The sequence below is a fragment of the Patiria miniata genome, unplaced genomic scaffold (assembly GCF_015706575.1).
Source record: "Patiria miniata isolate m_02_andy unplaced genomic scaffold, ASM1570657v1 HiC_scaffold_29, whole genome shotgun sequence".
Lineage (NCBI taxonomy): Eukaryota > Metazoa > Echinodermata > Asteroidea > Valvatida > Asterinidae > Patiria > Patiria miniata.
This window is the reverse complement of record NW_024037068.1, coordinates 10,118,013-10,130,674: the sequence shown is the minus strand read 5'-3', so window position 1 is coordinate 10,130,674 and position 12,662 is coordinate 10,118,013. Positions and strand designations below refer to the sequence as shown.

Below are 12,662 nucleotides of genomic sequence, written 5' to 3'. Positions count from 1 at the left end.
TCCTCATTCCTTTGTCTGCCAGGACCCTTTTGTCCTTAGTCCATGACTGCAGGTGTTTACACACTCACACACACAGAACAGGCAACAGAACAAAAGGTCTAATTACATGTACATACCAATGACACCTATATTAGGACAAACAACTGGACAAAACAAGAGTGACAAAATGACTTTTTTTTTAACAAGGGAAAAAAACCGCAAATTTGTATCTATCATAGCATAGCTGTTGAGGCAAAATATGATTCCTGAATTGCAAACATGTACTGATCAGTAGGTGCCAACTGATGGTTTTTGCTGACATTTCTTGCACAGTGCTAGCATTCAAAAGGAATGTGATTTTCCAACTACTCTCTTCAAGTTATTTTCCCCCAAAATGGGGAAGTAACCTTTTTTTGCCTTCACAGCTAAAGAGTGACAGATGGTCGAATGCGAAAGCAGCTTCTCCATATGCATGTTTTCAGCCTTTAAGCCTACAGTTTAGTATATGCCTCGGTACGCAAGCAGAGGACAACCAAATTGGATTTAAAACATGCATATAGAGAGGTGGCTTCAGACTGACTACCTACAGACAAACAGAAGGGCAGACAGGACGACAAACCTTAAAAATAAAACCTGAAACACAGACCACCACATGGACAAATACACCACCAACAATCCTGATGTAAAAAAAACCACTTCAATTCTCTTAGAAACCACTCTTTGTGGCATCACCATTGAAGAAAGGACATCCAATTTTATTTTTAGACAAACCAAAGTGAGCAACTTTGGGCAACTTTGAAACTCTCGTGTTCAGGGGATTACTGTTGCTCATGCCTTGAAAAAAAAAAGGTGCTTGTCAATTGGTTCATACTGGCACAATATGTGGATATTTCCCTGGAACATTTTCAATTTATTAAAACAAAATTACAGATTCTCATTATTTCTGGACACATTGGCCCACGGCATTTGAATTTTTCTGAAATATTCTTAATACTTGCTGAGAAAATAAAGCACTTTTTTTTACAACAACTTAGCAACTGACGGTTTACTTGAATTTCCGTTTTGTCATTTTTTTTTCAATACCCCAAAGTATATTATGAAAACAGAGAGAGTCCAAATCTATGCAACATGGAGTATGTATTAGGGCGTACAGGTTTAATGCTGAGATAGGGTACCAGAGCAAACACACCAGGCACCAGTCTTTCAACCAATTAAGGAAAAATATGATGTATTTATTTATGGTTTTTTATGGTTTTTTTTTTTTTTTTTTAAAGATGTTAACCTTGGGCTCCAGACTGTATCCCACCGGCCATAAAACCGGGGCCACTGCCGCTAGCGCCTTGGTTGCCAAAGGCGCCATTATCACTCTGGTTGTTGCCATAGGAATCATTGCCGCTCTGGTTGCCATAGGAACCAGCTCCTCCTTGGTTGCCAAAGGAACTGTTACCTGAGCGGTTGCTGGCGCCGGAGCTACCAGCACCTGAAACAAAAACAAAAACAAACAGAGAGACATGCACAACAAACACGAAGAAGAGAAACAGGGGTGAAAAAAAAAAACAGAGGTTGACGCAAATCAGGATTTCTCCTCTATTTTTTCTCTGGATAAAGAAAGGAGAAGAGTTGGCAGGACTCCGGATTGCAATAATATTTTTAAAGCCTTGAAACATGGTTGGGCAATTTAGCTAATGCCACTTCAAAATTGCAAGCCCACTTAAGCGCACAAAGGAATATAATTGCTTCTGCCTTTACGGCAATTGATTCAAGAGGCTACGAACATCATCAGAATTATTTTTTTTGTCCTAGTGTGCGGAAGAAAGGCTAGGACTACGAGGGGTTTGTTTTGGCCTCGTCTTAAATTTCAAGATAAAATCTTTGCCACTGTCGACCTCTGCTTTTTTAATAATCTGCAAACAAGAACATTAGTGTAAGTCGTCAAGCTGCCCTGTACACTCAAAACAATTGACGACAAAATACATAAATACATGTGACATGTTTTCAGTAGCTCTTTTGCCACACGTAACAGCATAGTTATGCACATTTAAACATAAAAAAGCTGAACACAGAATGTTTTCGTGAACGTTTATCCACAGCTCGTAATGAGAAGAAACACTTCAAAACCACTTACAGTTTGTAAGTAAGTACCCAAACATCACACGAAAAAATCTAGAAAACTTAGGACCCTTTTTCAAACCAAATAGAATTGCAAAGACAGCACAAACACACACATCATCTGTGCAGCAAGGTACTCCCTACACTGGAGTGTGCCATTGTAAATTGTTTCTTAGAATTGCAGGTAAGAAGGCCGTGCCCAACTTTAGGGCCAGAAGATATAAATGTGACGTGCTGAAGATCGGGGGTACAAAAAAATCATGTGCATCTGTGAGTGTGTGTTTTGGTTTGTGTTGGTGCATATTACTAAAAACGAAACAAAAAAACATCCCCCAAAAAGTTTGTCCGTAGATACTTTGTTTCCCGGTACCTACCCACATATTGCCAAGCCAGATTGCCTGTCCCTCATTTTTGCTTTTTAAAAACACCAAGCCAATGAGTTTGTCTAGTCTTGTGCCAAAAGGATTCAGACTCCAGTCCAAATTCATTTGCAACTATTTCATGCATTTCTGCATTACCTGCAAATCACTCATCCTCCTACTTACTTGAAGTACTCGGCTTCAAGTTCCATCTTTCACATGTATATTTCAGTTTTCTGGAGGACCTCCGAAAGAGACTTGACATTACTGGCATATTGTATTACATCGGGAGGCAGGGAATGACACGAAGAACGTTAGCATTTGAGTTGTCATTTTTGCAGCGGACGGTAATGTTACATGCCACGCGTGCACCTGTCCGTCCATGAATGTTTTAGACAGGTTCGTTCAATGTATGTCGATTTTGTTCACACTTATTTTCTGAAATAATTTTGCATTGTGCGTTTGAAGTATTTTCACATGACTACATGTAACTGATGGTATACATACATGTTTTTTTTTGGCCAACTTATGATTACAACACTGAAATATGCATTTTTCCATGAACAGCAAAATAAAGTGCATCCGCAGTACATGATAATACGCATGAAAAAGCTGTTCATGCAGGTTTTGGCATCTACAGTAGCTGTCTGGAATGCTGTTAAAATGCCACGACTCTAAAGATTAAACATTATTTTCTGGATGCTGAACATCATGCATTAGAACTGCATTTCTGAATTTCGATTTTGTAATAATAGTTACCCTACCATTTGTCTACAGCAAATTGCACCTGAATTTGAACTTGAACACAGAAAACGGATAATATGAACACCGACAACAACATTTATCAGTTGTAACACAAAAACAATGTAGGAATAACAGCTGCACGTTTATTTTTGTAGTTACATGTACATGTACACAACAATGTCTTAGGGAAGACACAAAATTTTGGGACATACCGGTACATGTACCCCAGAAAAAAAAGGACAGAGAAGAGGGGAAAAGGCTGATGGAAAAATATTGATTCCAAAAAAAAAAATAATAATAAATAAATAAATAAATAAATAAATATAATAAAAAAATATAAATAATAAAACACCACCACAGATATAATCCCAATGAAGGCACATAAATGTTGATCCCATATTAATCCACACTCCACCATGGTGTACAGCAATAATAGCAATTGGAAGGTTAAAACTGGTAACCGGAGAGCTACTGAATCAAAACTCACTCTTGTACAGGGTACCGCCTGCCAATGAATGCTCTGATTGGTCCTTGTATGAATACAATGGTTCTTCCAAAAGACCCTGATTGACTGAAGAATACAAATTATGCAAATGAGGAACTTCCAAGAAGAAAAAAAAAAAGAGACAAAGGTATGGACTCCGTGCACAGGTAATTCCACGACGGTGAAAATGACAAAAGAGCAGCATTACTTAAGGAAATTGTAATAAGCGCCGCTGCTATGCACCTACATGTATGCTCAGGTGGAATCCTCTTATACACACACGCGAGTCGCACATTGCTGTTGAAAGTTGGTTGTGGGTGCCTCCGCAAAATGCAGTGAACGTGCATGTACGCAAAACCAATGTACATCTACATGTACAGCATTTTACATTTTTATATGTAAGTCCTTCGATGGATCTAAAGAATAGTCTACAGCGCCCCCTACAGTTCCCGCACGGAGTCCAAAACACATTTCGTCCACACATTAAAAACCCTCCTTTTGTTTGATCAGTCACAGACAGTCAAGAAATCGTTCCACTTCCCCTGCCATGCCTTTTAGGCAGGCTAGTCACCAACTGTCAGATTATATTTCTATACGCACAGTGACTAGTCGTATTCCATCCAACAGACAAAAGCAGGTGACTGGTAGGCACAGCTGGCTTATCAATCTCCTACGGCCAAAGCATAGCTGTATCAAGTTTCATAACTCTCACAGCCCGTCAATGCTGCTTTATGTGAGAAGGGAGCACTCAACTGTTAAAAACAGTCACCTGATTTTGACTGCTGAGTTGGCTTTGCTGAATTTGCCAGCCAGAGAAGGAAGGTTTTGCATTTATGAGATAGTGATGTTCTGCAGTGCCAGAAACCAATTTAGTTCCTCAACTAGAAAAACATTTATCAATGGGTCTAACTTGGACAAGATTTGACATTTTTTATTAATTGGGCAAAAATTTAGAGAGGTGTTTGCATTGGCCAAAATGACAAACATAAAACAGACCACAACATAACACTACAACAGCCTTTTCCCCTTTCTCTTTCCAACAAGGATCAACAGCGAAAGTTTGGAAAACACTCAGAAATGTCCCGGAATGAATAGTCGGACAACAAAAACATTAAAGGATTGTGAGAATCCACAAAACAAATACCAGAGGGAAAAAAAACATGAAGTTTTGGGGAATTTTTGAAAACAAATGATTTAGTAAAAAAGAGACAAATAAAAAGGTTAAACATGAAAATGACAAGGTGGAAGACAACATTTGCATGCATGCACCTTTACGTTTTGAAGAAATAAAGGCGACATACTTTTCAGAAACGAGCAAGGACATGGAGAAAAGGTCTATCAATTGTTTTAAGGGAGCATTCACAACAAAGATACATGTACATGTAACAACACAAACCAAAAAAACACATAATTACACCGTTGCCAGGAACAACATGTACGACCAACCCTTTTACCCCTGTAAGCCGAAAAAGCATTTGGATTTAGTGGTTTGTTTCTATTGGCTTCAGAGGATTAAAAAGAACAAAAAAATGATGTATCAAAAGGCCAGCCAATGAAATGAACATAAACGTGAGCGACGCATTCAGAGAAAATTGAATAGCTTACATTTTGGTTTGCAAATGCCAAGGTCAAATACAAAAATATGTCCCACTGGAATCTCATGTCACTTTGGAAAGAATTTATTAAAAAATGTTGAGGAAAAATTTGGAGAGCAAAAGATATCAGCTTCTAGCAAGACCTGTATACAACGCCGCACTAGTTCACTTATTTTGGACAACCGCCTTTATGTCTTTCTCACAATTTCTATCAAAAAAGGCACCATTCCAAGTGGACTCGATCAACTAAAATTACCGTTTTGGTTTTGAGGAAAGGGTCACAGTGTACATGTATAGGTTTAGAAATTTGAAGCATTTATCTGAAACAGTGTTCATGTTTAATGCAAATTTTGGTCCATAGTCCGTAGACAAAGTGCACTGCCGAATCAATGTATTTGCATGGAGCCAAGTCATGTAACATTGTGCTGGCTATTGTACACCGATTTTCCCCATGATGGCTACCATAATGGTTCAGCCATTAATGGGGGCCGCCCGGATACTTAATGTTGTACGATGCCGGGTGATTCTGTTGATTGATTTGTCTACACTCTGCTCCTCATGGTTGAAGTCTAGTAGATGGAACTCGCAATTGCATATTGTTTTATTTGTGGGTGTCAGTTGTCAATTTGTTTTTTCTCATCACTTGTCACTCACCTGCATTGCCCATTCCCTGTAATGACTGGTTGGCAGCTGCGGCTGCTGCAGCTGCTGCTGCTGCTGCAGCGACATTGGCCCCTGTGGTACATGTATTCTGGCTTGCCATGGCTGCAATGGAAAAAAAAAGAAGGAACTTAGCTCTCTTCAAATAAATAGCGGCAGTCTGTGGCGACGCCATGTGGCATCATTTTGTGCGTGTTCTAATGTGTGTTCTGAGGAGAATCTGTGAAAACTTCCATTTATCAGGTTTGGTTTGACACAGCCTTCTTTTTCTCAGATCAAAGGTATTTTTCAAGCATTTTAGAGACTTTTACACAGCAACTTGAAACTTCGAGGTACTGACTTTACTTGGGAGGAATACGCAAGGTTTGCTTGCAAAAACATCTTACCAAAAAGGAAAAGGGGATAGGGGCAGGGACAGGGGGTGGGGAGTAGGGGCAGGGGTTGGGGAGTAGGGGCAGGGGTTGGAGTAAGGGCAGGGGATGGGGGCAGGGGTGGGGGATAGCGGCAGGGGTGGGGGGAGTAGGGGCAGGGGGTGGAGGAGTAGGGACAGGGGGTGGGGAGTAGGGGAAGGGGTTGGAAGGGGGCAGGGGATAGGGGCAGGGGTGGGGTGGGGACAGGGGAGTAGGGGCAGGGGGTGAGGGAGTAGGGGCAGGGGGTGAGGGGCAAGGGTGGTGGATAGGCGCAGAATCCTTCTTTAGCTAAATGTCTACAGACTGTATTCCTTTCCTTTCATGGGTTCCTATGGCCTTGTGGGTGGTAAGTTTCATAGACCTGGTACAGACAGATGAAAGGCAGAATGCTTCTCACTTACATGCTAGCTGTTGCATGCCGCTGAGTGCTCCAAAGTTACCGGTCTGGGATGCATGTTGCATAAGGTTCACCAACATCTGCAAACCACAACAAAAAAAACATCAAGAGGGATGCATTAAATAACAAAAAAGTCATTCTGAGAGTTGAGTTGGTTATGGACCTGTCATCTCTAAAAATACATTGAAGAAATTGAAAGGAATTTTGCTTTACATAAACTCATCAAGACCTCCGAGGGCATGGGAATCAAGTGATAAACCTTGTGGTGTATGCATATCATATTCAATATGGTCAAAACTGCTGTTGTGCATTCCTGGGGCACATATTTCATGGAACTGGGTTCTGGGGACTGGGGACCATGTGGCAGAGTTGGCTAATGTGCAGTTTATGTATTCATAGGTTGAACAGCCATGAGACTTACACCGCGTTCCCACTTGAATTTGGAAAAGGTGGATCACGATCCGGCATTTTGGTGTGATCGTTATCTTACCGCAACGAAACCGCAAGTCGCGTTCCCACTTATGCTTGATCCACCTTTTCAAACGGAAATGTTGAGTCCGAAAGGTCACTGAGTTCGGAATTACGCGCGCTCTGTGGAGTGCCAGTAGTGTTGCATGCTAGGCCAGGATGGGTCCGTTTTTAACAGCGCTATGAATTCACCGACAAAAATTACGCGAATTCACCGACATAAATCACGGATAGAGGATCCGTACGTGCATAAATTAACTGGTGAAATCGAACAGCGCCGCTCATTGTGTGACATCACGGCAGAAACCAATGCATCGATAAGGGATTCCCTGGTTCTGAAGGTTCTCATTGGTTAAAAATGGTCACATGATGTACTACGACATCTTTTCCAATTTTCTATAATCAATACTACAGATTTGTCACCTCCAGACGCACCGCGTTATCGGCACTATTCTCATTGCGTATTCGTAAGCTTTTCCATGATTCTGTGCCAAATTGAAGTGTTTTGGTGAGTGCGGACTCAGAGTCATTTATGGATGGAAAAATAAGTAAAATTTCTCGAAAAAAAAAAGGTTTAGAAATGGAAGAATACGCAACGAAAATTGTAAAAGGCCTAGTATAGTTTCAGGATATACCACGTGCATGCGCGGTGCTAGCCCGTAGTTCAGCGGTTGTTTATTGTGCACGTTGTGTACGTTGAAAATTTCACATGAGCTACATGCCTGAAAGCGTGTTTCTTCGTTCTTAAGACCGCAACATTTTCGCGCCACTCGTGCACCGTGCGGATGTTGACAGGTCAAATTGCCGGATCAGATCCACCTTTTGCGTTCCCATCTGCCGTGATCCGCCAATTGCCGGATCTGATCCACCAATTGGGGGATCTGTATCCTGGTCCAGAGGTGGATCAGAAAAGGTGGATCTGATCCTGATCCACCTTATAACGGTTAGCGTTCCCACTACACACAATTGCCGGATCTGATCCACCAATTGGGGGATCTGATCCGGCAATTTGGCAAAAGGTGGATCAGATCCCCCAATTGGTGGATCAAGTGGGAACGGGGTCATAATGACATCATTCTTTGTTTACACGTACAAGTAAGTTTTTGCAAGGGAGCCAGGGCCCAATTTCACGGCGCTGCTAAGCACACAATTTTCTGCTAACAGAGCCTCCGTCTATTTCATGGAGACCGTAAGCATAAGCACAGCAAAAGGCACGCTTACTTCAGAGGAAAAATTAGCTTAACTTAGTGACGTAACAATAGAAATCTCCACGCACGCACGACTGACTGTGAAATAGTGCTAAGGGTTAGCAAATTTTTCTGCTATGCTACTTGTAAGCACACCTTTTCTGTAAACTGTTAAGCAGCGCCGTGAAATTGGGCTCAGGTGGGTATGACATCTCATACCCACGTAGCTTCTGTAGTTAAGCACACGAAAGCACGACGTCATTAACTCTAATGGCCATTCCACAATAACAATGATTTAGATTGTTCCATGGATGCTTACAAGCCCGCTGACCAGAGTTAATAGCATTACCCTATGTACTTTCAGGCAAAACTTTCCGTTATTATAGTGACAGGATAAAATTATGTCATCATGCTTAAATTTCAGTTACATGTACAATGTGTATCAGTATAAAAGCAGTTTCTTTGCTTTTTTCCAGAGTGGCCAAAATTAAAAAAAAGAGTAGCATAAATTCATATTACATGTATACAGGGTGTTTCAAAAACAAGGTAATCCAAAAATAATGGGTTAACATGTAAAAGTTATGAACTTGACCAATGTCCAAGTGGTTCCATCTTAAAGGGTAGTGCATACAATTTTCATTGATATGTAATTTGCATATCTTCAGTCATGGATGACCGAACTCCACTGATTTCAAAACACAGGCCAACAACCCCTGTTTCCAAGTTTGCTGAATAAGTGGAGAGTTAGGCTGTCGAATGAATGCGCTTTCGCTGTGGACAGTGCGTTAAAAGGGGGTATGTTAGAGATTTTGTTGCTTACAATGGTACATAATGTTGTCCATGACAATTGTTTATCATCATAAGGCCAAACACCTACCTTTTCCAAGTTTGCCTGATTCAGTGGTGAATTGAGCTGTTGATTGGGGGCGGAAGAGGAAAAATGTGGAATATAAATGAAGTGTAAATGGAATATCATGTTTCATGATTACATCAATTATTTCAAAGGTTTTTCTTTTGTTTACTCATTACAATAATTACTACCTAATGTAAAAATGTTGCCTAAACATAGCTTGGGGGTTGACCCAACTTGGCATGGCTTTAGCTATGCCCATTGCAAGCTGTTTAAAAGATTTTTGAAATTGGATTGCTAGTTTGTGATGAAACACTTCTTTTTTTTTGAATGATTAATTATTTATGGACAACATGATGTTCCATTTTAAGCAACAACATCTCTAACATACCCCCCCCCCCCCTTCTTTAACGCACTGTACACAGCGACAGCGCATTAATCGGACAGCTTAATTCGGCACTTATTCAGCAAACTTGCAACAGGGGTTTGTCGGCCTTTGTTTTGAAATCAATGGTGCTCGGTCTTCCATGACTGAAGAGATGCAAATGAGGCACCAAGGAAAACCTAATGAACTACCCTTTAAGATGGAGCCACTTTGACAGTGTTCAAGTTCATAACTTTTACAAATTAACCCATGATTTTTGGATTACCCTGTTTTATTATACACTCTGTATAAGATATAATTACATGTACATGTTTGCCAGTCCATGGTAGCGACAGAAACATTTGTCAGCTCTATCCCCCGTTCTTAAAATGGAATCATCCAGCAATCCCCTCTCATGCCTTAAGTGTCCTGAATATTCAGAAAGGTGACAGCCACACTAATAACCCCCCCTGGAGACAAGTTAGCCTGTCCAATCACACCAAACATATGCAAATTGATATCAACGGCATCAGAACCCCCCCCCCCCCCTTTTCCCCTGTAGACAGAGACAGAGAAATAACAGCCCGGTGTACAGTGACCAGTGGTAGCCAAGAGGGAAACGTTGGCTTAGGTTACCACCTTTGAGAGCCGTGGAGTGTTGTGTGCAATGGGAGAGGAGTTTGATGTTCACATTAAGCATTGTTGACCTTCTGCTAGGGGTGGTTGGTGGTTCATTCCATTCATTGGCCAGTTGGTAACCACTCCAGCCCCTCTTCAGAATGCTATTAGAACAGGAAAACTCAACCTGTTTTCAAGGTTTTTTTCTTTTAATTGGAAGCAATCTGTTAATGACTCTTTTTGACTCGTCAGAGTCAAATTTGATAGTCAGCAGACGGCTATCAGGAGGACTCCAGGAGGACTCCATGAAGATGTGAGGAAGCTAAGACTCGTTGCTAGGCAACTTGTGAAGAATTTCTCTGACCCGGTATTTCCAAAGTAAACCGAGATGAGCTTCTAAACTTTCCTGTATTTCCACCCGGTTCCTTTAAGGGATGAAAATCCTTAATGTTTATGTGCATGCCAACTACATGTCTCAAAATTGCTAAACAGGGTCTGAGAGTACAGTGATTTACACACATGTGCATGGGCTTAATTTTTGAGGTTTGCAGTGCCCAGCTGATAGAAGAAGTCTGAGCAATTAGCCACAATTTTTTACAAATAAGCCAGTTCGTTATTTCAACTGCCCATGCGCACAATGTTATGGGTCACAGGTTATTTGGGATAATCGAACGCTCGTCGAAGGCGCATGAACGCGCAGGGAGACGGGCGCAGTATTTGGTTTTGTAGGGTAATTGTTAAATAGTTTGTTGCGAAAACAAGTCAATGGCACGGTCGCTTGCAAGACTGATGAAGACAATGAAAAAAAGTACATTTTGTTTCTAAAGGCTGGAGGAATATGTCGCCACAGAATATAGGCAGAGACTAAAAACCCAATTCACATGTGGGCATGGGTGGGATTCGATCCTGGGCTACGGAGGTGAAAGGTAAGATGCAACTCCACTAGTAATCTGATATTCACTTCGAAATGGTACATGAACATATATATTCATTCAGAATACACTAGACTCCTTCGATGATTATAGATCATAGCTTAGGGCAGTGCGTCTAAACTGAAGCTATTCATAAAAACAATTTGTGTATAACAGCCATAATTCAACACATTCTGTTGTATAAACTGGTACTTGTGTAGTTTTAAGAGGTACTGTCCAGGCGATTATTGAAAAAAAAAATTTTGATTTTTAAATCTAGAAATACAAAGATTATTCACTTTTGTATAAGAATATGAACAAAACAATCCACCCACGTTTAGATATGGAGTAATTACTCTACAAATTTGAAATTAAATGTTTTTGCTGCCAGAAAATAATTTTGTGCTAGCGGCACGGACTACATGTAGTCCCCCCCCCCCTCCTGTAATGTACATCTGTTGGTGGGAACCAACCAATTTTTTTATTACCATAAAGCACTCAAAGGTGAAAGTGAGCCATGGACATAACATCAGGTTCCACCTTAATTTTTTTGTTCACTAGCCAGCTGGGCTACTGAAACAGACTCTTAACTAGCCCAAGGGGGCATTTTCACCAGCTCGCATTGTTTTTTTAGCTCAAATACAAAATGCCGTATTTTCAGGCTCAATTCAGAGGCAATTTTGTCAGTGTTTTAAATAAACAGATCTAATTTAACCCTTTAAAACAGTTGATAAAATTATACACAAATTGATGAGGTTTGCTTTCTGAATTTAATGATGTATTTTTTCCTGTCCTTTCATCTTTGCCGCAGCCCAATAATTTGTTGACTCGCCAGCCGGGCTACTTGAGGAATAGTTTGACTAGCCCGCCGCTGTTTTGACTAGCATTTGGCTAGCGGGCTACCGCTAATTTCGAACCCTGCATAACATGTACTTCTTTGAAGTATTAGTGATGATGAATTTTGTGATAGAGATGTGCCTGTGTATGAATGTCGTATCGCATGCACTTTATTTACAATGATCTCTTGCCGCTACACTCAATTAAGCTCTCTCCAAGTACACACGCTACTGCACACATCACGTCGTTATTCACTTTGGCAGGGGGAAGACGGCAATTAATTATTCCTCGAGTCTTGCCTCCTACTATAGCCCATCGTTCCCTTGACTATTCGAGGTGTGTAGATGTGTTGGGGGGGGGGGGGGAACGTTGGGGATGGGGGCCCAATTGCAGCAGCGTCCCCACAGCGAATAGGCGCGGAGGACAGCTAGTCAATACCATTACCGACAGAAATATGGATTTCAGCTATCACAACAGTAGCCTTGAGGAGACAAGGAGACTGCAAGAGAGGGGGAATGATGATGATCATCTCTCATTTGCATTCTGATCACTCGGGACTGAGACGGAGTTGGGGGGAGGGAGGGGGGAGGTCAATGTCTTAGTGATGGGGGGAAGGATGATGGGTCAACGAGGAGCAAGGGTGGAATTTGGTGACGGGTGAGACGTAAGAGAGAGCAAATGCTGAAGGAT

The 12,662-nt window shown here is 41.2% G+C and overlaps 1 protein-coding gene across 27 annotated transcripts in view; it reads right to left on the bottom strand.

Moving 5' to 3' along the window:
* LOC119735706 (CUGBP Elav-like family member 2) overlaps positions 1-12,662 on the bottom strand; it is a 108,700-nt gene that overhangs the window by 24,752 nt on the left and 71,286 nt on the right. For 17 of the 27 annotated variants that reach the window (XM_038209565.1, XM_038209561.1, XM_038209575.1 and 14 more), the window contains 5 exons: positions 9,270-9,305; positions 6,742-6,817; positions 5,925-6,035; positions 3,679-3,762; positions 1,262-1,459 (listed from right to left, as the gene is read on the bottom strand). In XM_038209565.1, coding sequence (XP_038065493.1) covers positions 1,262-1,459; positions 3,679-3,762; positions 5,925-6,035; positions 6,742-6,817; positions 9,270-9,305 — 505 coding nt within the window. The remainder of the gene's footprint in view (positions 1-1,261; positions 1,460-3,678; positions 3,763-5,924; positions 6,036-6,741; positions 6,818-9,269; positions 9,306-12,662) is intronic. The other 10 variants (XM_038209578.1, XM_038209580.1, XM_038209581.1 and 7 more) reach the window with 4 other exon arrangements.